The 23,751-nt window shown below is 43.0% G+C and overlaps 1 protein-coding gene across 2 annotated transcripts; it reads right to left on the bottom strand.

Moving 5' to 3' along the window:
* Positions 1-1,301: 1,301 nt before the first annotated feature.
* exoc3l1 (exocyst complex component 3-like 1) lies at positions 1,302-19,636 on the bottom strand. 2 transcript variants are annotated; one of them, XM_053427745.1, is made up of 15 exons: positions 19,384-19,636; positions 14,904-15,079; positions 14,532-14,751; positions 11,889-12,101; positions 10,282-10,481; positions 9,981-10,199; positions 9,724-9,794; positions 9,029-9,146; positions 7,269-7,394; positions 6,818-6,918; positions 6,482-6,598; positions 5,916-6,186; positions 3,146-3,301; positions 2,612-2,745; positions 1,302-2,399 (listed from the first exon to the last, which is right to left on the bottom strand). In XM_053427745.1, exons 1-15 carry the CDS (start codon positions 19,424-19,426, stop codon positions 2,213-2,215), a joined length of 2,352 nt encoding a protein of 783 aa, XP_053283720.1. In that variant the 5' UTR covers positions 19,427-19,636; the 3' UTR covers positions 1,302-2,212. The 2 variants fall into 2 exon arrangements, with proteins under 2 accessions (XP_053283720.1, XP_053283721.1); XM_053427746.1 differs by lacking the exon at positions 19,384-19,636 and adding an exon at positions 19,052-19,342.
* Between the last annotated feature and the right edge of the window lie 4,115 nt (positions 19,637-23,751).

Below are 23,751 nucleotides of genomic sequence, written 5' to 3' on the forward strand. Positions count from 1 at the left end.
CCTCCCTGGTAAAATCTACTCCAAGGTGCTGGAAAGGAGGGTTCGGCCGATCGTCGAACCTCAGATTGAAGAGGAACAATGCGGTTTTCGCCCCGGACGTGGAACTACGGACCAGCTCTTCACTCTCGCAAGGATCCTGGAGGGGGCCTGGGAGTATGCCCATCCGGTCTACATGTGTTTTGTGGATCTGGAGAAGGCGTATGAACGGGTCCCCCGGGAGAAACTGTGGGAGGTGCTGCGGGAGTATGGGGTAAGGGGGTCTATCCTCAGGGCCATCCAATCCCTGTACTCCCAAAGCGAGAGCTGTGTTTGCGTCCTCGGCAGCCAGTCAGTTTCGTTCTCAGTGGGAGCTGGTCTCCGCCAGGGCTGCGCCTTGTCACCAATCCTGTTTGTGATATACATGGACAGGATGTCGAGGCGTAGTCGTGGTGGGGAGGGGTTGCAGTTCGGTGGTCTGAGGATCTCGTCACTGCTTTTTGCAGATGACGTGGTCCTCATTGGATCATCGGCCTGTGACCTTCAGCACTCACTGGATCGGCTGGCGGCCGAGTGTGAAGCGGCTGGGATGAGGATCAGCACCGCTAAATCTGAGGCCATGACTCTTAGCAGGAAACCGATGGATTGCTTACTCCGGGTAGGAAATGAGTCCTTAGCCCAAGTGAAGGAGTTCAAGTACCTCGGGGTCTTGTTCGCGAGTGAGGGTACTATGGAGCATGAGATTGGCCGGAGAATCGGAGCAGCGGGGGCGGTATTGCGTTCGCTTTACCGCACCGTTGTAACGAAAAGAGAGCTGAGCCGCAAGGCAAAGCTCTCGATCTACCGGTCGATCTTCGTTCCTATCCTCACCTATGGTCATGAGGGCTGGGTGATGACCGAAAGGACGAGATCGCGGGTACAAGCGGCCGAGATGAGTTTTCTCAGAAGGGTGGCTGGCATCTCCCTTAGGGATAGGGTGAGAAGCTCAGCCATCCGTGAGGAACTCGGATTAGAGCCGCTGCTCCTTTACTTAGAAAGGAGTCAGCTGAGGTGGTTCGGGCATCTGGTAAGGATGCCCACTGGGCGCCTTCCTTGGGAGGTGTTTCAGGCACGTCCAGTGGGGAGGAGACCTCGGGGAAGACCCAGGACTAGGTGGAGAGATTATATCTCAACACTGGCCTGGGAACGCCTCGGGATCCCCCCGTCAGAGTTGGTCAATGTGGCCCGGGAAAGGGAAGTCTGGGGCCCCCTGCTTGAGCTGCTCCCCCCGCGACCCGACCCCGGATAAGCGGACGAAAATGAGATGAGATGAGATGAGATGAGACTTTACTTCAACATTTATGTACATTTATTTAGACATTTGTTAAAAATAATTTACAATGTGACATTAAACCATAAAAGCTAAATATCCTTCGAAATACCACTGTGGAAACACATCACATAAATACAATAAATACTTTAAAAAAAATCTGATTTAAAACATCCAATAAAAACAACATGGTACATGGTAAATTTGGAGAAAATAAAAGTACAAAAAGAGAGAGATTAATGAAAACATATTTATATATTTTACATGGATCATTATAGGCAATGAATCAGCAGCATATGTTCCTCAGGTAGACCGGTAGACAGATCCAGAGTCCTCACTAAATACTGTACGTTGTAACGTAATTTCTTCCCCAAAAAGCGTCCGTGCGCTTTAAGAGCTTCATTCCTCTCCATATGTACTGTACATGATGCTGTGAAATTATACCAGAAATTAGCGCAATTTTTCATTCTGATTAAATTTTTTACGCCCCTCTGTCTGAATACATAAAGCATGACCCTGAGGCTCAAAATGAGATATAATGATGCATCACATATATGAACCGATTAGACCAGCAAAGACCAGCTCGAAGAATATGAATTCCTATCAAACGCTGTGAGGGGTGTCCTGAGCAGCTCCCTATACGAATGATGTGCGTTACACTTGAGTGCCAAGCAAGGCGGTGGGGAGGAAATGAAAATGAATAAATTATCGCTGGATAAATAATGAGAATATAGGTTGAATACAGGTTGTCCATCCATCAACATAGCATGAGTTATAGCAGGAACAGATTCATAAGCATTTTTCTCCTCTGCATTTTTAGTATATCAACTAACTAAGGGGACCTGGTTTTTGATGATCTATCAGAGAATCAGGTCCACCCTGATTAGAATGAGAAATATGGAGTACTGGCCAAAGTTTCAATTGTAGTCATGCACACTTGGCAGTGGGCAGACAGAAGGCCATGGTCGTGGGAGGCACCAGGATGTCAGTGAAGATGGGCCGATATCCTGCCGGCAAAGGGGGGGCGCTCTGCTCCAGCAAGTCCAATACAGCCCATCTGATGTCCCTGGACACATCCCCCCGGATGTCCAGCAGTACAGACACATGCTCTTCACTAAGGGAACAGAAAAACATTCAGATGTAATTGTGATTTAGTAAACAATGCTTTTGAATTTATAAATATTGTGATACTTAACAGTTAGTATCAGCTAATTCAGTAACAAGGATCTGGTTTGACGTGATAAAAATTGGACTTCTACCAATGCACACAAAGAGCAGGACAGGCTGAAAAGCATGAGTCAGGCGAGAGCAGTGAGGTCAGGTTACCTGATGTCAGGATATTTGGCTGCGAGTCCTGACACTTCCAGAGTGAGCATGGCGGTGTCTTTGAGTCGGATGAAGTCAGCAAGGACGGGTAGTAAGGCTAAAGGGTTCACATCAGGTGCTGACCCATCGCCCTCCTACAGAGGCACACAGTTACTGTACACACCTGAGTTTGACCGATTAGGATGTTGTTAATGTTGCCATTGGTTACTGTGTAGACGTTGTATCACATAATATAATAATTGCTTTTTGATTCACACAGATACGTTTACAAACCAGTACTTCAGTCAATATAACTCTACAGTGAAACCTTGCCACTATACCATTATTAACCCAGATTAAAAAATGTGTGTATTTCTGTAGAATCACGCCAGAATTTTCCTGTCACGTCAATCACACATTAAAGATGAAAATCGGACACAATCAGACACAAACACCACAATACTGCTAGGGCTGGTTAGTGGTTAATGAGAAATCTCTGTGAACTCTTGTGAACATCAGGTGAGCGTGACCACTTCTGATGTCAGTACCACTCACCAGGCTGTGGAGGATTTCTCTGAACAGCTGGTCATCCTGAACCATCTGCTGGGCAAGCTGCCTCCGCTCGTCTGCGTTGCGACACACCAGCCTCTTCTGCATCAGAGCCCTGACGTACTCCACCACCATCAGCCACTGGGCCTCCTCCTGCAGACGCTGTAAGACATTAACATAACATTCAGCAGCGCACGTGGACTGAACACTTTTCGAGAATGAATCCTCCCAATCAGGGGTGGACTGGCCATCTGGCATACGGGGCATCGTCCCGGTGGGCCGTTGACCCAATGTGGGCCGGTCTGGTCCGCTATGTTTTTTTTCCCGTTTTTTTTTTCTCTTCTTCCTCTCTAAATTCCCTCCAATTGGGCCGGCCAATTGGCTACAGATGGCTAGCAGTGTGTTGCCAGCATCGACACATATTATTGGTCTATTGTTTGTCATTGTCAATCAATCATGGGCTAACAGGCTCAGAGAGCCCTGACAGTGCTGTCAATCACAACACAAACCAGGGTGGGGCGGGACCTCATGCCATTGGCGGGGGGAGTCGCGGGACGGGCTGCTGCTGAGACAGAAACTTAAAATGGATAATAAGAGTAAAAAACGCCCGGGTGGCGCTGAGAAGCATCGAAAAAAAAAGCTGAAGTCTCTGGAGGTGGAGGCTGCTAAATGTGCCAAACTGACGGACCTATTTGGTGCCGGGTTCACCAGCCCAGCAGCAGCAGGTGCGCCGGGAGACGAGCGAGGAGGACTCGACAATGATGAGCGAGTGGAGGCAGACATGGTAAGTAACGTTGGCCTGGGGCTGGCTAGGCTACATTTTTGAGACATGTCCAAAACAAAGTAGAAAACGTTTTTGATTTTGTTTTAATATGCCGAAATGTGATATTATGGGTTATTATTGTTCAGATGATTTAGCTAAGCTAGCTAAGAGCTGCTAACGTCGTTTACTGTTGCCATAGCAACAGTAAACTTTCTGAGCTGTAAATAGAGATGAGAGTGCTTATGTGTTGATCCTTAATGGTGTGATCATGTACACTAAATGACCAATTATTCTCCATTACAGGTTGTTGTGATATATTTGAGGAGTCGTTCTCCCTCTATTTTATATGTGGACATTTGGGACCACTGTTATAATTTGGTAAGTTTATCATGTATTTTTTAATGTATAAGTTCATACTTCATAATTATAATAATTTTCAAAAGGTTTTAAAAGAAACACACATCCAAAAAGTTCTGAACTCTAGGTGCAGGACAGAGGAAAACATTTTCTTTATTTTTCAGACATTAGAATGTATCATGTCCTTCTCAGGTTGACCACTTGACATGTGAGAGCCTGAGGAGTTGTTCCCCCTCTGTCCATGTTCGAGGACTTGCTCTTTGTCTGCCTCCACTCTCTGCCTTTACTGTACCATGTCTATTGAGTCTCCTCTAGTCTGGTGAGTTTATCATTTTTTATTTTTTATGAAATCATACTTAATTTGTGATGATTAGAGACATTAGAATGTATCATGTCCTTCTCAGGTTGACCACTTGACATGTGAGAGCCTGAGGAGTTGTTCCCCCTCTGTCCATGTTCGATGACTTGCTCTCTGTCTGCCTCCACTCTCTGCCTTCACTGTACCAAAGTTTGTCTGTTGAGTCTCCTCTAGTCTGGTGAGTTTATCATTTTTTATGTTTTATGAAATCATACTTAATTTGTGATGATTAGAGACACTATAATGTATCCATGTCCTTCTCAGGTTGACCACTTGACATGTGAGAGCCTGAGGAGTTGTTTTCCAGACACAGATAGAGCTGGCAGGGGCGTCACCCTGGGCCTGCCCTTTTGGGCTGGGCTTCAGCTGCAGATCTAAAGGCTGCTTCCAGGGGCATGGGGCCCTCAGCCTTTGTTTTTCTTTGCTTCTGCACCTTACAACATACATCACACCTTATTTTCACACATCCAAACACTGTTAACACCACTGACGCGTAACATATTTTACACCTCCCACTACGTAGTTAGAGCTATCTTGATTTGGAGTTAAATAAATTTACTTTTGGCTTGAGAGGTTTGTGTGTGGCCTCCCTTCTTGTTGCCATATTTGAGCTAGGTGGTAACAGTAGTATGCATGAGAGAAGACACCGCGAGATTTGTGGACTTCTATGTGGTGTCCGCTGATAATGTAGTGGGCTGGTCTGGACAGACAATGCCAGAGCTGAATTTTTGTCCCAGTCCACCCCTGCTCCCAATGCAAATACAGAATATTTTAGTTCCAAAGGAGGAAATGTTCCTAACAACTCTCCAGTATGTGCACTGTTAGAGATAAACCTTTTTGTGTTGTGCATGTAATAAACTACTTTAAGGTTTTATTGACGCAATATCATCCTCTGATATGAAGAAAGAGCAGTTTGACTGAGCACATAGAGTACTTATTGCTGTAACACTGAGATATGAGTCAACATAAGTATTATTTACATTTTAGGAAGACATCTAAGCCCCTTAAATAATTTGTATTTTTTTAAATAAAATCTTATAAATACTGGTGTAAAATGTCATTAATAATTAAACAACCTAAAAAAATTGAGTGGATATAATGGAGAATTGAAGGAGAGGTCTGCAGGAGAATCCTCTCTGCTTTATTTTGTTATTACTTTATTACTCTTACAGTCGTTCTGCTTCACTCACTGGGTTTTATTAAACATTCATTTCTGTCCTCCAGCTTTACCCCAAAGAAGTGCAGTAAAGCTAAACTACGATATCTCACTGCGGGTGGAAACAGAGCAGAGCAGTGACCTGTCGGCAGGGCGGCCGAACGCGGCCGTACAGCTCCAGGTGATGTTCCAGGACATGGCAGAGTTTGGGGGTGGGGTCTCCCTGGACCAGCCAGGGTCGGGTCAGCAATCCTGGAAGGAGAGGCTGGAGGTCCAAAAGGAGCTGATCCATCACCAGGCAACATGCTCGTCTCACCGCCCGGTCCAGAGCTGCCAGCGGGTTGGGAGGGGTCCGAGAAAACTGACCCGCTGAGCGTGATGACTGCTGCTGCTGCAGGCTCTCTGTGGACCTTCTACAGAGATACACAAGAGCACACAGAATGTATTTATAAACAAGCTGAGATTTGATTCTGCTTTTTCTCTTGGTTATTCCTGAAATGATTTTTCCTTTTATTGTGAGAGAAACGCTGTAGATGAAAACACAAACAAATATTTTTCTCCTTAGGTAAAGGGAAAGTCTCCAAGCTGCACACAGTGAATCAAGAGTGAAGACATGGTCTCTTTAGCAGGATATGTGATGCTGACTGAATGATATTAACCCACACTAGGTCCCTGGAGCATTGAATCTATACTGTGCCATAATCTTACTTGAGAATGATGCAGTTGCTGATAGACGCCAGCAAGTAGTGGAGGTAGAACTTGTTTTTGTCATTGCTCGGAGCCCTTCGATGTTCTTTCCCGAATTCCACCAGAGCTTCCCGAAACCTGGAGGTGAAGCAATGTGAAGATAAGAGCTGGTGAACTGCAGCAGAGCAGCTGAGTATAAAACAGGAGGCAGGTATGTATAAACACACATACACACAAACAAACACACACACACATACACACACACACACACACACACACACACACACACACACACACACACACACACACACACACACACACACAGACAGACACCCACAGGCACACATTCACACACACCTGTTCAAAAGGTTCTCCATCTCATACAGTCCCATCTGTATTGTCTGATCTCGAAGGGATTCTCCGATCATAAAAGCCACCCGGGCATTCTCCTCCAGCATCTATCACAGTCCCACAAACAGAACAAGGCCACAGAAAGTGTAAAGGGCATTGTGGTGCTGAAAAGTGCTAAAAACCTTTTTTTAATTTAATTTAAAGATGCAATAAGCACAGTGCCATTACTAAGTGTGTCTCCAGGCAGTGGACAGGGATGAAAAGAATTTGCACCAGTATCTCTCATCATGACCACCTGTCTGGACAGTTGACTGCTTCGGTGTGTCAAGTTGTATTGAAGGCCGTTTGAGTGGCACTTAAAGTGGATGTTGGTGCCACAGTTCTTATTGCAGGCTCTCTCTGTGTATGTTCAGGATGTGGTTGATATATTTTATGTCTTGTGCTGTATATTGTATACCTGTGTGATGATGGTAGGCAGGCTGGTTTGGTAGAAACCTTCATGGTCTGTATCTGGCTCCTGGTCTCTCTGCCAGTCTTGCAGCTCCACCTGTAGAGCTTTGTGCATCCACTCTGACACACTCTTCTATAACAGCATCAAACATGGACACACACAGTGACAGACACCACCAGGTTTCTGATTAGAGTAGTTTCACTGAGTCCTGACTTTTCCAGAGACAAACTGGCATCATTTTAGCAGGTAGTCGATACATCTCCCTTTCCCAAAAGTCTGATTTTTGGTGAACAAACAAAGTAAAGTGTTTATGAATATGACCAATGATGAGGGCTGAACACGAAATGTCTCATGAAAGTCAGGAACATTAGTTAAATCAGGAAGACATCCTCTATAATCCATTTATTCACAAATCTCTCTCACGCTCTCCTCTTCCTATCAGATTACTTGGAGTGTTGCTGTCATCCAATCATAGTTGGTGTCAAACTTTCAATCTGGTCTCCTCTCACTTACTGTCAGCTGTCATTTCAGGGATTTGCTGTGACCCTCCTCCTACCCAGTCACCTACAGTCTCGATATACTTTAGTTCGGAAGGCAGACACCATCTGTTCATTTAAGAGTAGGCTCAAAACCTTCCTTTTTGATAAAGCTTATAGTTAGAGCTAATTAGTGCGGCAGAACGTAACTTGTTCTATTTTCTAAAATAGGAAGCGTTTAGTTTAAAAAGGCATAGAGGTATTGATGGCTGATCTACTGAGTGGGCCACATGGTTTTCATCGTACTATCATACAAACCAGTAACCAGTCAGATTTACCTTGAGCCTCAGTGTAGCACCAAGTTCGGCCTGTATCATTGTATCATTGATTGCAAAAACCCCTGATGACCCTAAGACGCAAAGGGAATTTATGACACATGACACACGGAGCTTCTCTTTCCAGCTTCTCCTTCCTCTTCTCCATCCCTATCCCCCTTCCCCGGAATCCCTTCGCTTTATCACCCGCAGATCCAGGGCCTCTGTGGCCGCACCATGGATTGCGGTTTGTGGATCGCGCATCAGGGGTCGCTATGGTGGATCCAGTGTGGCAGATTCTCTGTCGTATGGGCCGATCGTGGTGGCGGACCCTGTGTAGCGTTGGCATTGGGTACGGGCGGTGGACCAGGACCGCGGTGGGGGCTCGTGATGGGTCCTGGTTGGCGGCGGTGGACGGTGACTGAGGACTGGAGTGGCGTCTGGTCTGGATGGTGGATCGTGGTCCTGCTGGTTGCTGACCATGGACTGTGATTGCAGCGGGACTGCTTGGCATGTCAAGTTGGGGTTGTCCTTCGGGATGTTTACCCTCATCCATGCTGCTAAAAACGTTAATCTTGATGATGTTTTCCTACACTTGACATCTATTGCACTTCTGTCCGCCCTGGGAGAGGGATCCCTCACATGTGGCTCTCTCTGAGGTTTCTACTGAACATGTGACTCTCTCTGAGGTTAAGGACAGAGGATGTCACACCCTGTTAAAGCCCTATGAGACGAATCCTAATTTGTGAATATGGGCTATACAAATAAAATTTGATTGATTGATTGATTGGTTGATATCCAGTGCCCTGGTCAAACCCAGCTCGGTCCTCATCTCATCTCAGCAGATGACCACTCATTTATATCACATTACTTTCATATCTTATTGTGCATAGCAACACATTTTGTGTGACACTGTGGTGTCACAGGTGACTAATGTGAAATCTTGAGAAAAAGAAAAAGCTTGCGGTCAACTCACCCGAACACTCTGCACATATTTGCCCTGCAGCCGCTCCAGGCCCTCGATGGAGATGAGAGGTCCCAGCTCTTCTTTCTCCATCTCAGTCACCAGCTCTGGATGACCAATCATGTCAGGGCTGCCAAAACAAGACTGTCGCACTCAGAGCTGTTGATTGTTAAAAATACCTATACCATATAAAACATTTATTTGTGCATTTATGTAACTGCATTTGGGTCCTCTGCTAAATCCTGTGACAGTTGCCTACGTGCACTTGTACAACTCGTGAAGCTCCCTGGACCTCGATGAAACACAGCGAATATGTTAATATATGTAAGTTATATAATTACATAATTGTTTAGCCACGTTACCAAACATTGAACTTGGACAGAACGAGCTGAGACTCTATGGGACACTGTTGTAACACTGTTATAGGCTACATAAATCTTTAACCTTCGAGCAGTGCAAGAGAGTGATGCTTTATTCATTACTGTTTTAAAGGCTTGAAGATGTAATAACATGTAAAGATTAGATCAATTTATGCCACAGGAATCTTTTCCTCTTCTAATGTCTTTAACCTTGAAAATCTAAGAAAACAGATGTGTTTTATGTATTTGTCATCAATCATGCTTCTTTAGATGCTTGTCAGTGACATCAACAATATTGTGCACAAAGAACGACACAAAGACAGTAAGACAAAAATAAAAATGCCTCACCTGTTATAGATGTGTAGCACCCAGTTAAGCACGGCAAAGATTTCACCACTCTCCAGGTCCCAGCTGCTAACCTAAGCCACAAATATCACTTACATGTGTGTAGTGAGATCTTTTCAAATGAATACAAATCAAAAATAGAATTAGCTTAGTGGAAGACGTAGCTCTAATAGTCTCTGTAATTGTTCAGAGAGATGTGGAGTCAACTTATTAATGAGTGACACAGGGCAGCATTGGTCACCTTCTGTCCCATCACTCACCTGTGCCAGGTGAGCATGTAAACAGCGATGGCTGGCCCTCAGGTATGCTCCTGTGAGACGGTAGTGGGGTGGCACACAGTGCTCCAGCAGGTGGCGTACAGTGGCCAGGTCAGCCATGGTAGCGTGCTGGAGAGCGGCGAGGTGTCCTGCCAGACCTGGGCCACGCGTGTGGAGGTAGGACACGCTACGGAACCGGGCAGAAACCGCCTCCTCTAGTACCTGAGAGGTGGGGGAATCGAGAGAGAACACAATCAGTATTTTGAATCTAAAGGTGAAGGGTTATGTATCAGATGGCTCTGACCTGGAAGAAGCATGCTCTCCAGCAGCGAGGTCGTCCAGGGGGCAGGGGTCTGCTGTTGCTCCTGGTGCCCCCTCTGTCCTCCAGCAGAGCTTGGTCCAGGGCTTCCTCCCGCTCCACTATCCTCACTGCCGATACAAACGGTGTGGGATTTTGTCGGGCCAGAGCCAGAGCACTGCTCACCACTGCCCATAGCTCCTTACCTGCAGGGACAGGGTGGATGTTGAGGATGTTAGAGACTCATCCTGGAACTGGTCTTTTTTTCATTAATGCTGCTGATATTCATAGCACTCACTTCTCCCTGCTTTTATCGAGGTTAAACACAAGATATAGTGTTATGTTATTATTATTATTTAGGTTTTCATTAGACAGACCCTCAGATTAACATGTTGACAGATGTTGAGCAAAGAATAAGGCCAAAGGGATGGCGGCTTGCTTTGGGGAAGCAGCTGAAGTTCAGATCTCCTCCTCGCGTCAGAGGTCACAAAGAACATTGTGTTGTTAGAACTGAGAATGCTGTGGGGGCACCTGGAGGAAGTCAGTGAGTGGAGGAAGACTAAGTATGGCGAGTTGGTCGCCAGACATAGGGCCTGAAGGAAAGGTATATGCCTATCAAGACTGCAGGTCCATCACTTTCTAAAGCCTTGCATGCACTGGGTATCAACGAGTTGGGAGAGGAGCCTTCGAAAACATCACTGAGGCAGCAGAGAAAGCCTTGAGATGGCTCTGGATCAGGAGAGGAGATCCATGAGGTGGAGCACACTGACACAAGTCAACATCTAATCCACCTCAGCTGGGTCATCTGGGCAAGGCTGAGTCTGATAAGAGCCAGAAAACCCAATGACCCCAGGTTACGTCACTGGTGATGCGTTCAATAGCATCCAAGATGCATCTGCTATCAGTCACATGGTTTCCCCTGTCCCACTATGACAACTAAAAAACCTAATAATAAGAATAATATGAATAGTGAAAATAATAATATAGCTGTACAACCTCCCTAGATCCAGTCAGCAGACTCACCAAAAAGGAACTATTGCAATGGAGGAGATTATTCCTGGTAAACACAACTCCAGGTGAAGGCTAATGATACACAGTATCAGCTGAATGTATACTGCAACTACAACTGTCTGCCAGTGTTCTGTTATGAGTCTTTTCTGCTGCCCCCAAGTAGTGAAATAAGTCTATAAACTTAATACAATTTATATTGTAGCCATATATAACAAAGAGACCTTTCAAGGGTGTAACCTCATGATATCATTTTGAATTCATTTGTTTCTTAACATCAGGAAGAATATATAAAATAATTGGTCAACTTTTATAAGTGAGTGAAACGTGGAGTTAATCCCAGTGTCCAGTCATAAAGTGAGAAAAATGTAAATGTATTTGCCATGTCAGAAAAACAAAGAAATGATTAATACTATGTTATATCATGAAAACAAGGTGTTCTTTCATGCTATAACATATTTTACTGCTATATTGTATATATTGTATGCGATCAACATACAAACTTATAACTCTATAACAACTTTTCTTGTTAATAATACATAATTTAGAATGAGCCAAATTGAACTGAACTTATAATACTGAGTAAACTGAGATGATGTTCTCACCCAAGGCGTCTACAAGCCGCCCAACACCACAGAAATATTTGGCCACAAGCTCTTTGTCTTCATTGCTGATTGCACTTCCTGCCGTCCCAGCAGCTCCGTGGAGCTGCCAGAGGATGTCGTCCTGCCAGCGCTCCAGATCCATCAGCCGGGCGTGGGCCTCCAGGAGGCGCCGGGATTCCACCAGACGCTCAGTCTCTAACACCAGACTATGCACTGTGAAGAGTAAGACAGGGGAGGAGGGAGAAAGAACTTCATTCCTCTAACTGTCAACAATTTATGCAACCTTTCCAGCAAAAATGTTCTACATTGCACCATAACCATTTGATGACGCATGGATGTTTCTCAGAGAATTACTCTTATTTTCGTTGGTTCTGCACAGAACCAGAATAGCTGGGTAAAATGGTTAGAAATCATTACAATTCAGATGCTTTATATTTATGTTTGCTATATTTTAACCATATAGACATTTATAGGTGGATAGCTCAAAATTAAATATTAAGAGTAAAACTAGCAGACTTGACTCTGTCACAATATGAACTAGAAATACCACACTGACGCACAGCCAGCCAGTGCAGTCATCTTAAAAATGTGTTTTCCAGATTCATATAAGGTCACCATGACCTTTATCTTTGACCAATGAAATCTAATCAGTTTATAATTGAGACTGTATGAAATTAATAAAAAATTACCTCAAGGCATTCTTGAGATAGCGCATTCACAAGGCAATAGGGGAGAGTGGGGTAATGTGAGACATCGGGTAATGTGAGACACCCTCTGTATCTAGGCAAAGGAACATATTTGTGGTCATGTGACCATTATGTTTTCAAGCCCCTCCCATTCCCTCCTTGCCATGAGGAAGTTGGTGCTGGTGCTGTGGAAAGTATGTTTTTTCACAAAAATGTGTTTTTTGCATGTAAAAGTAAATTTTCTCGCTTTGAACTTGATCAACTGTTGTGTCAAAACAAATTGATTCAGGTAGAAAAACTTATATCATACATGTTGGTGAACTTCCAACATATAAAACCATGTGATTGATGCTAGCTGAAGATTAGCCTGAATTGCTAACATGTGTTGTTTTTTCAAAAATGTTGGCTGTGGGGTAAAGTGAGACTAATGCTGTGGGGTAAAGTGAGACATGAAGCACAAGTTAAGTTTAGTCTTAAACATATTTTAGTCTGATATTACATGACATATGTTTTATTTTTAATGTCATAAACATTGTAGAAAAGCCATCATGCCAAGAAACTAAGGAGACAACCTGGGGCCAAACAACCCTTGCAGGGATGGAGAGTGCAGCCGCTGAGGTCATGCAAGGAAAGAAGTCCTTAAGAAAAGCTGGAAGGGATAGAAATATTGATAAGACAACCCTCAAAAGATTCATAAAGAAAAAGAGAAAGGGAAAGGAAAATCAGTAGCCTGGGGTGCAGTAGCTGAGGCAAAGATAATGTTCACAGATGAGATGGAGGAGGAGCCAAACACTTGAAACAACTAGCTGACCAGTTCCATGGCCTTGCTCCAGTTAAGTGCCGTGAACTGGCATTTGAATACGCCAGAGAAAAACAATATCCCTGTCCCTGCCAATTGGACAGAGAAACAATGGATCAGTGGATCACTTTACCCCCTTGATTTCTCTGGTCCCCTAAGCCGGGGTAAAGTGAGACACAAGACCACTTTTTAGAAAACAATCATATTTTCACTGCCCTTTGTCCTGAAGAAATTCTGATCATTTCCATTGCTAGGAAACATCCTGAATTAATGGGAAATGTGTACATTTTACTGATATAGATCTTAGGTTGCCTAGAGGGGAGCAAATGTAAAAAATGTCTCAAATTACCCCGCTCTCCACTACATGTGTTTTGTGAGGTCACAGTGGCAGTGCCTTTGGAAGCCAAAATCTGGTCATTTGAGTCCAAGTCAATGTTTGAGCCAGATGTGATAAAATTCCCCTTTGGTATTGCTGATATATCACTTTCACAACAACATTATGTTGCATGGCATTTTACCTTCGATAACCAAAATCCAATCAGTTCAACTTTGAGTTCAAGTCTGCCCTAAATTTGAAGATATTCCCTCAAGCTAATCTTAAAATATCACTTTGACGTAAAACATAAACATATTTTGTGGGGCCACTGAGACCATGAACTGTCACCTTTGGCAGCCAAAGTCAAATCAGTTATTCCTTGAGTCAAAGTGAATGTATTGTGAATTTTTTTTCCCTCAAGGCATTTTTGAGATATTGCGTTCACGGAAATGGTACAGAAGGAAGGACAACCCAAAAACATTATGCTACCTGCCACTGGGTGTCGCTGGTGCAGGGTTATAACAAAAGCTGAACATTCTGAGCTACATCAAAGGGGCATTTACAGCAGAGCTGATCTCCAGGACTATATTATATTATACTAACAGTACAGTATGTTTAGAATGATCTAGGCGGTAATATAGTACAAAAGTATTAAGGCAAATGCAACTAGGGTGAAGGTGATTACAACACAACATCACTTAAACAATTACATTTTCCCCCAAAAATGTTCCTTCATCCATGTACATCAAACATTCTGGACCTGAGAAAATGTGAAAAGCACAGGTAATCTAGATTAAACATTAAATTGATTCATTATCTGTGTCCATAATGCAGTGTGTCACCTGAGTACAGACGTGGCAAGTTGCTGACAGCAGCGAGGAGCTGACTGTGGTTGACTGACACTTCTCTCAGCCTCTCCAGCGGCTTCACCCCATTGGCGTTTTGATTGGATTCCAGTCCTGCTTTCTTCAAAGTGTGTGACACCTCCCTCAGCTCCGCCCGGGCCTCCTGGAGCTGCTCCAGACCCCAGCCTACCCCCTCCAGGTACGACTGGACCATGGACTGGGAGGAAGTGATGATAACAAGAAATAAACATTGGTTTAACAGGGATTAAATCCCAGTGTCTACATAATATGCGAGACCATTTGATAAACTGTGACTGCAACTAATCATGAGTTTGTTGTGTGCATTTGGATGTGTCTCTGTGTTTTCACCTTGAGCCTGGTGTGTATGGAAGCAGTCCTCTGACTCTCTCTCTTCTTATACTGGCTCAGTCGCTCCAGATGTTCAGGCCGACAGAAAACACCTGAGGCCCACTTCAAGGCAGCGCCACGGGCTAAGCACTCGGCCCTCTCCACCTCTGCCCATACCTCAGCCACCGGCACTGTGTCTGTCGGGCAGATACGGGAGGGAAACGTCAGGTCAGTATTTCCTGTCCTACGGTTCTATTTTTTATGTTACAGACATAAAGAGCCAAAACCATTGTGTAACTGTTTTTTTGTGATGAAATAAATTTTTGTTAACAATGTTCACCTTTTGATTACATTTAGAAGTTACCACTGTTGGAAATGTTCTAATCGTAGCAAATAGATAATAAATTTAAGAAAGAACCAGAACCAATGTTTTTAAGTGAAGCCCATCAGAGATCAGAGGGAACAAGGAACTAGAACAAATATCTCACCAAGGCCAAGCACTCATACCCAGGTCTGTCTAGCTCCAATAATATAACAAAGGAATAGGAGGTAGTCTGCTAATCTGCACCAAATTATACACACTCACTTATCTTATGTCTATATATATTCAAATCATGATTTAAACATTATTTCTCAGAAACTGAAGAATATGAAAATGCTCTACATCTCACACTGTAAAGGAAACATTTTTGTTTTTAATTCTTAATTTGCCGCTTTTAGTGGATCTAAACCAAAGTAAAACAGGACCTGTCCCTTCAACTCTCAATTGCAAGGCTGGAAAAGTATTGCAACAATGTTAGTTTTGTTTTCATTGACTATTCAACATGTGATCGTCTCCCATGTAAAACAGTCAGTCGCTAACAACATAAAACATCAGCTGAGGAACAACAAAGGGAGAATTCATTTAGCACAGACGATTTAGGGCTCTTTATTAATAATGTTTGTTCATGGTCTATAGAACATGGAGCATGTACATTTAGTTTGTATCCAATCCTCTTTGGTTTGTTTAACTTCAGACAAACCGGTTGGTTCACAAGGATTTTACTCGCATGAAATTACCCTAAATTCACAATGAAATAAATAACTGACAATACAACGAGGACTTTCCTCATTTACGTCCAAACCCAACCCAACCTAACCAAACCCAACCCTGGGAATACAGAAGCACAACAGCAGTTTGTTAGACACTATTCCTATTAGCAGTTCTGTTGGCCGTGAATTCCATATATATAATGTGTATAATTTTGAGATGAGAAAGTTCATGCCTTTGACTGTTCATTCCTTGTTACTTAAAACTAAGCGTTTCCACTTTTGTCTAATAAACTTTTTCTATTGCCATTATTCCCCACAGCAGGCTTTTACATAACTTGGAAACTCTCATCAATTGCTAATTATTATAATAAAGTTAACTCTTGATTTTAGAAGGGTAATGTTCTTATCACATCCTTTAAAAAACCTAGATCAATTCTCAAATTTTCTGGTTGCGACAATTTTTAAAAGCTTCAATGTGTCGTCATGAAACGGAAAGAAAGACCAGGATCTTTTCACAGTGTAGTAAAATCTGATATGGACTCATTGTTGCCCAGAGGTCAATGCCCCTGGTTGTGTGGTATGCGTAAACTGTTTCTGACACAAGTTTTCTTTTTTTTATTATAAATCAAATGTGGAGAAACACTGTATGAAACATTCACTTAAGGGTTTGGAGAACCATCGTTTACTTGATCTATGCTGAAACAAAATAGAGTAGCAAGGTTAAGATGTTGAGCATTTGAGAACTGAACTGATGCAAGACTTATTGTTCCATATAAAGACAGAATTAAGAAAGGAAACATTTAAGGAAATTGGCCATTTTTTTAGTATATGTCGAAATTTAGGTAGAATAGATATTTAAATTATATAGAAGGATTAGTATGATTCAGTGGCATAAAGTGATTAGGTTGCAGATTGAAACCAGCTGAATAGCCTTCGCCTCACTCCTCCCTTCCCAAGTGTGTAGGAGAACATAAGGTGAAACTTCATACACTTACATATGTGAAGCACTTTTTGTCTATTCTGGGCTCATTTAGAAACTTGGACCTGCTCCCGGTTTAGACATAAATTACTCATTTTAAGGTAAAGTATAGAATTAATGCTTTGCATTTGTATGCTTCCATCAGTGAAGTTACAGTTCACTGTCCAGCCTCACATATTTAATTAAAACATATGATTTAAATGAAAACAGATACATGTATATTATAATAATAAGGATATAACGTCTTGATACAATTTCGATCTTGAATTCTTATGTGTTATGAGGTCACAGTGACCTTGACCTTTGACCTTCAACTTTGACAGTCTAACCAGGTCATGCTTGAGTCTAAATTATTGTACGTTCCAGATGTAATGTTATTCCCTATGGGTGTTGGTGATAAATTGCATTTAAAAAACATGAGGTCACAGTGACCTTTGACCACCAAAATATAATCAGTAAATTCTTAAGTCCAATTAAATGTTAATTTAATTAAATGTTGGACATTCTCTGCTGGACTTGTCTGAAAACGGTTATGAAAACTGCTTTGACATGGCGAGATAGGACATTAGATAGTTTATTTCCAGAAAAACCATTAGCTGAGTACTTCTTGAAAAGCTCTCACAGGGGTCAGTATTTATGTGTCTAAAGCAACTGCCACAAACAAATGTTTGGGGAAATAAGATCCTGTGATAAAGTTTGTTCCCAGCTGCAAGATTTCGGTCACAAGTTATTATCTATTGCATTGCTTGTTGTTTTTTTCATTTATTTCTCACTTACCAGCTCAAGAAAAGTACATCGTGTTTGTTATGACTAACAATTTGGTTCCCACATGTCCTCTCAGCTCTCTCATGCTTTCACTGTTCACCGCTATGCTACCAACTATATAGCCCATAAAAAATATAATTTTGAGCAAGCTAGGGAGCAGTCATATCAAGGTTTAGGAGGAGGGATATGCTGTTTAGTAAAACACATCTCTACGTCGTAATGGAGAGGATATATTTTTTACAGCAGAGATGACTGTGGCCCTGTGTGTTTGTGTGTGTGTGTTTGGATGTCTCAATTACATAAACAGGATTGTTTCTGTCTCTTATGGTATACTCTCTTTACCAAGACTAAATCCTTAACAGCTCTGTAAAACAACTAACCATAGAGCTCACATTCAGGAGAGTGATGAGCGCCATGCAACCACTGCTGCACAGATCACCAATTACCTATAACATCATTATCCTGCAGTAATGGTGAGTTGGTGTGGAGGTGCAGCAGATTCAAGACGATTCCACTCTGAAGGCATACAACAAAGTTTATACAGTTTATTTTAAATGCAAATATTCAATGTTTTTAAGCACTACACCAATATTACATGTTCACATCAATATACCAGTCATAGAATAGGTCTGTATATAAAGATGGATGACACTTCTCCACTTCCTCCCACTGCACAAAAATGAAGCTAAAATAACTCTGATACCAGTGCTGCAATCAATGGTGATATCATTTGGAGCCAGAGTCTGTGCAGTAGTGATCATGTTGTGGAACCACAGCATCAAGTTCACGCTCATACAATGCTCTACCAATGGCGAGTCCATCTCAGCTGTCGATTAGGGCTTCTTTTTTATAGCATCAAAGAACTGATTAAAACTGAACTTATCAGAAACATCACAAAACCACGTAAAATAGGAAGTGTACCTTTAGGTTTTTTTGTTTGGTATGTGTCCCATTCACTAACATGGAGGTGGCAGGGTTTATACTATACTGCAGCCAGCCACCAGGGGGTGATCCAGATGTTTTGGCTTCACGTTTGAGGAGCTGTCATATCAACCATATTTGTATGCAGTCACTGATCAAGAGGATCTCAAAAAGATGTTATCAAGTTGCTTTATGGGGTTGTAGATTTTGGAGTGTGACCCATTTTTGACCCAAACCCTAAACCTTTGGTTATATCTTGGCCTCTGTTGTTGATAGCGCTCTCCAGAGTCAACCAACTTTATGAATGTTCCAGATTAAATCAATGGACTGTACATTGAAAGTCACACATTTTTACTTCAAAAACTGTTTTGAAGCAGAAAATATTTTCAACGCTTAGACAGAAACACAACTTTTAACAAGACGACAGAGCAAAAAACATCTACTGATGAAGACCACAACAATTTCTACTCACTCAGGATTTAGACCCATTTGTCTGCAGCGGTAACCAGACAGGAACCTTCACACTCAGGGTGGATGGCGCTGACTTGCAGATATTCAATATGTAATTCAAGGCCAGCGCCGGCCCACAGATCAATACATCCTTATAAACCTGACTCCTAAATAATGGATACTGAAGAGTTCATTCATTTCTCTCTCAGAGAAGCAACACACAGTCATACACAGCTTTGATATGTCTCTAGTCATTCTGAGACTTTTAACGAATAAGTGGGTGTTGGCCATCAGCAGGCGGTGCTTGTGTGTGTGTGTGTGTGTGTGTATGTGTGTGTGTTTGTGTGTCATTACCTCCTGGTTTGTCACCACCATTCTTCTGATCTCCTGCTGACATTGAAGTTCACTGTTCAGCTGCCCAAGCACTGGTCAAGTCTCCTGTTCCCTGAGGGTGTCCAGGGTGCAACACTGGCAGAGAAGGGGTGAAGAAATGGAGATGAGACAAGGTAGAAGAAAGGGGGGAGGAGAGAGGGCACTTATCCATTCTACTGGCGGTTTTCCCTCTTCTGCCTCACACACCGATCTCTCACCCAGACACATCCTCTGCTGAGAGGCCAGCAGGAAAGGGAGGGAGCCATGGGGGGGGGGGGGGGGGGGGGGGGCTGAAGAGGCAAGAGAATAATGCCTGAGGGCAGGGAGGGGGAGGGGGGGAGGGGAAAAAGGGGTCGGAACAGGGAGGGTAAAGGGAGCGTGCTGCATTCAGGGGCCTGGTAACAAGATGGAAAGGAGAGCAACATGTCACTCAGCTTCCTGATTACTTGAACTGATTAGACTGAACTGTCCCCACACAAGGTCAACTTACTAGCTTTCTCCCAAACTCCCAAAAATGTCATGGCTGAATTATTTACAGCCGCAGAACTAACATGCCAACTGATCTATCTTCACAACAACTGGACAAACTCCTTTTACTCATAAAAGTGTGGTTGAAAGCTTTGGAAACGGACAGTAGTATTTTTGGATTGTTTTGTCAAACTAGTTTTTCCCAATCAAGTCAGCAACTTTTTTTTAGAGTAAGATGACATGATCGATACAACTCTTATGTCTTGTACAAAAAAACTGAACAATAAAACAATAAAATATTTCACACTTCTGTGTGTTAAAGGTAAAGTTGAGTCAACGTTACAAGAGTCAAACAGAACAAAGGCATTTTTCTCAGCCAAGGACCCCCTACAAGATAGATAGTATTCCGTGGACCCTCTCATATATATGTTCCTTGGCATACTTTGATTTAGTTTCTTGTTATTCTTCTATAGTTATGTGATAGAAGAACACAAAAGTAATTTTTTGAAAATACATTTTCAACACTGGATACCAATATATCATGATCATTTTAATGGATGAATCCAAGACATGAAATGTGCCACGGACCCCAGAGGGTCCCTGGATCCCATCTGAGAACCATATTAATTGAGAGTTGCAGGACAAAGAGAAAATACCAAGGAGAGGGCAGCAGGTAAATAATCCAGATGGTGGCAGAGGGGGTGAGGGGGGGTGGAAGTATAGGGTAATGTTCCATAAAACCTTCTGGGAGCCTGAGAGTTCTCTTGACTCGTAAAGGGAACTCTCAGGCACATTGTAACAGGAAGAAGCAATGTGTAATGCATAAGTCATTAACTGACAGTCCACTGTGAAAAAGGGATCACAAAGCAGCCAAGGACTAATGGAGGAGAAGACCATTTATCTTTTACTGTGAGGCACTTGGCAGGCGTCTTAAAGGGTTTGTACCAGACATCAGTCATGATTCACAGAACTGCATTTTTCAATCATCAACATTTCTTTGTCACCAAGTAGATAAACTTTGTGGCTCTTCGGTCAAGGCTGAACAAATTGTGTTGGAAGAAAAGGAAACAATAAGAGAGACTATGTCATTGACCGTCTCCAATCCTCGGCCGTGTTTCACCAGGGCTGGCTTCTACCACTGAGGGAACTTGGTTTATTTGCGGCCCAGTTGAGTCCTCTGACCCCACCACCCTGTTTATGCCAATGAGCTTCCCAGACATCTTCACAACACAGTGGGGAGCATGCCAAGTGGCCACAACAGGCTATCTGCGGGACACACACAGAAACGCCATCTTCCAGTGCTTCAGATTTTCTCATGCAATCTGAAACTGTTCGTTGGTGTTAAATAACAAGTTGAATCTGAACAAGGGACAACATTGTGACAGACAAGATAATTACAAACCTCCTGTAGCTCCTACTTTGCTCTTTTTTTAAAAGCAAGACAAAATAATGCATGAAGATTTAAAGAGGAAATAACTGCTGTTTTTTTTTCAGATAGTGTAAACAAGCTGTGACACTGACATATTCACTATGTCGACGGATATGTACGGTGGCCCAGAGGGTCATAGGGCAACAATTCACTAAACACAACATTTCTGATTATGGAAAGGGTTAGAAAACTGCTTTGTTGTTGTTCGTGATGGGGTGGAAACCAAGGCTTTGGCGACAATTCAATGTCATTTCCTGTTTAATGTTTTTGCATTTTCAAAACTGATTTTGACCTTAGGCCAGTGTAGCTATAAGGCTATCTAATTTGAATTATAGACGGTATAAGGATGGACAACATGACAGCTCCCCTAAAGTGAGGCCAAAGTGTCTTGATAGCTCCCTGATGACTAGCTGTAGTATGGTCATAAACCCCGCCTCCTCCATGTTGAAGCTAAAGGTTAAGATATTGATCATAGCTTCTTTAACCAAAAAAGTCAACCAGGTTTATATGTATATGTGGTAGATAGTTAAAATGCAGATGGTGTCGTTTTAGTTTTGTCAAGTGTGTGATAGAGAATAGTTAATCTGCACTCGATTAGTATAGCCTGATTGAATGATCTGCTGATCGATTGGATATACCTGCAGAGGCCGGATTAGGGGAGCTCTGGGCACGGTGTCATTCTTGAACACGCTGACGGAGAGGAAATACCGTGTCCGAGTCATTTGATAAACAACTCCCCTTTTCAGGGCACAACATTTGGAGGCACCGCTGGGATAAATGTGATGAGGGCCAGCTGTCCTGGATAGAGGTCCCCAATCATCATTTAACCCCTCACATCTACAGCCAAGGTGGACGAAAGCGTGTGGTGGATCAACAACTACGTAGAGAGACTTGCATGTAATCTGAGGTCAACCACTGGTGCCAGGAGAACTGCGTTGTCTACTCTGCAAAGAGAAAGGTCCACATCACATCGACATTGTCCACGGATCAGAGACTGAGATGGATCCTTCAGAGCGAGAGAACTTGAAGATAGAAGTTGGTGGTGCTCTGTACACATTGACAAGAGAGGCGTTGATTGAAGTTTGTGATTTTCTAACTATTGCTGGTTCAGTATATGAAGAGGTATCTGGTAAAAATCGTTCCTCTCTCATTTTACATGTCACAAGGCATTTAGATAGAGACGAGTTGGATAAACTTGAGGATGAGGGGATGGCAGAGCTACTGATTTTGAGAGATAAAATTATCGAGCTGCAACAGGCTGAACAAAATGCTGCACTAGAAAAGGCAGCCTCAGAGGCAAAAAATATAAATATAGCACAAGAGCAAGTCGTTCAGCCTTCAGAAGGAGAGCGGTTGCAAAAAGAGATCGAGAAACTACAATTGGCATTAGCATTATCACAACAGGAGAGATCAACTCAAAACGATGGAGCCAAAAAGCCAGTGAGTGGGGAAGGTAATAATGCTAAACAAGAACATGACTCAGCTCAACAGACCCCACAACCTCGTGTCTCCTTACAGTGGAGTAGAGAATTCAAAATATCAGGTCAGGTTGGTGAGCCAGGACAAAAGGACAAACTAACCTTCTCTAGTTTAGCACACCAAATCGAGCAAGGCATCAACAAGGGTTTTCCTGAAATAGAAATAGTTGATGCAGTGATTAGGGCAATCGCACCAGGCTTGCAGTTACGAAGCTACCTGGAGGGAAAAAACCACCTTACCTTACCTACCTTGAGGAGGATTCTCAGATCCCATTACCAAGAAAAGGGTGCAACAGACCTGTATAAACAGCTCACCTCAGAGGTCCAAAATAGTAAGGAGACCCCACAAAACTTCTTAATCCGTGCCTTAGATTTGAGACAAAAAATCCTGTTTGCCTCACAGGAAACAGAATCTGGTCTAAGATATGATCCAGTCCTCGTACAGAGTATGTTTCTCCATACTGTTCTAACAGGCCTGCAAAATGATAGCATAAAGAGCGACCTCCAACCGTACCTGCAACAAACGGCAACAAGTGATGAGCTGCTTCTCGAGAAACTCAACATTGCTTGCGCAAACGAAGCAGAGAGACAAAATAAAAAGAAACAAGTTATCCAACAGCGGGCAACCACTGTGCACTCAGCTCAGTCTAATGAAATACCTGTAGATAAAAAAGGAAAAAACCCAAATTCAGAACACACCAACAAAATCCAGTCTGATGTACTAGATGAATTAAAAGAAATGCGTTCTGACATGGCATTATTGAAAAATCTAAGCGCTGAGGTTGCACAAATCAGAGAGTCAATTCGACAGCCTAACCCCACACAGCCACAGTATCTGGCCTCACCTGTGACGGACGAATGCATTTCCCCTCCCCAGTTCCAGAATGCACCACAAAGATACTGGCCTCCCCCAGGACCAGGACGAAGAGGAAATACAGCCCAATATCAACAAAGCTTCTTACAACAGCACCAGTA

The sequence above is a fragment of the Pleuronectes platessa genome, chromosome 7 (assembly GCF_947347685.1).
Source record: "Pleuronectes platessa chromosome 7, fPlePla1.1, whole genome shotgun sequence".
In the NCBI taxonomy this organism is placed as follows: Eukaryota; Metazoa; Chordata; class Actinopteri; order Pleuronectiformes; family Pleuronectidae; genus Pleuronectes; species Pleuronectes platessa.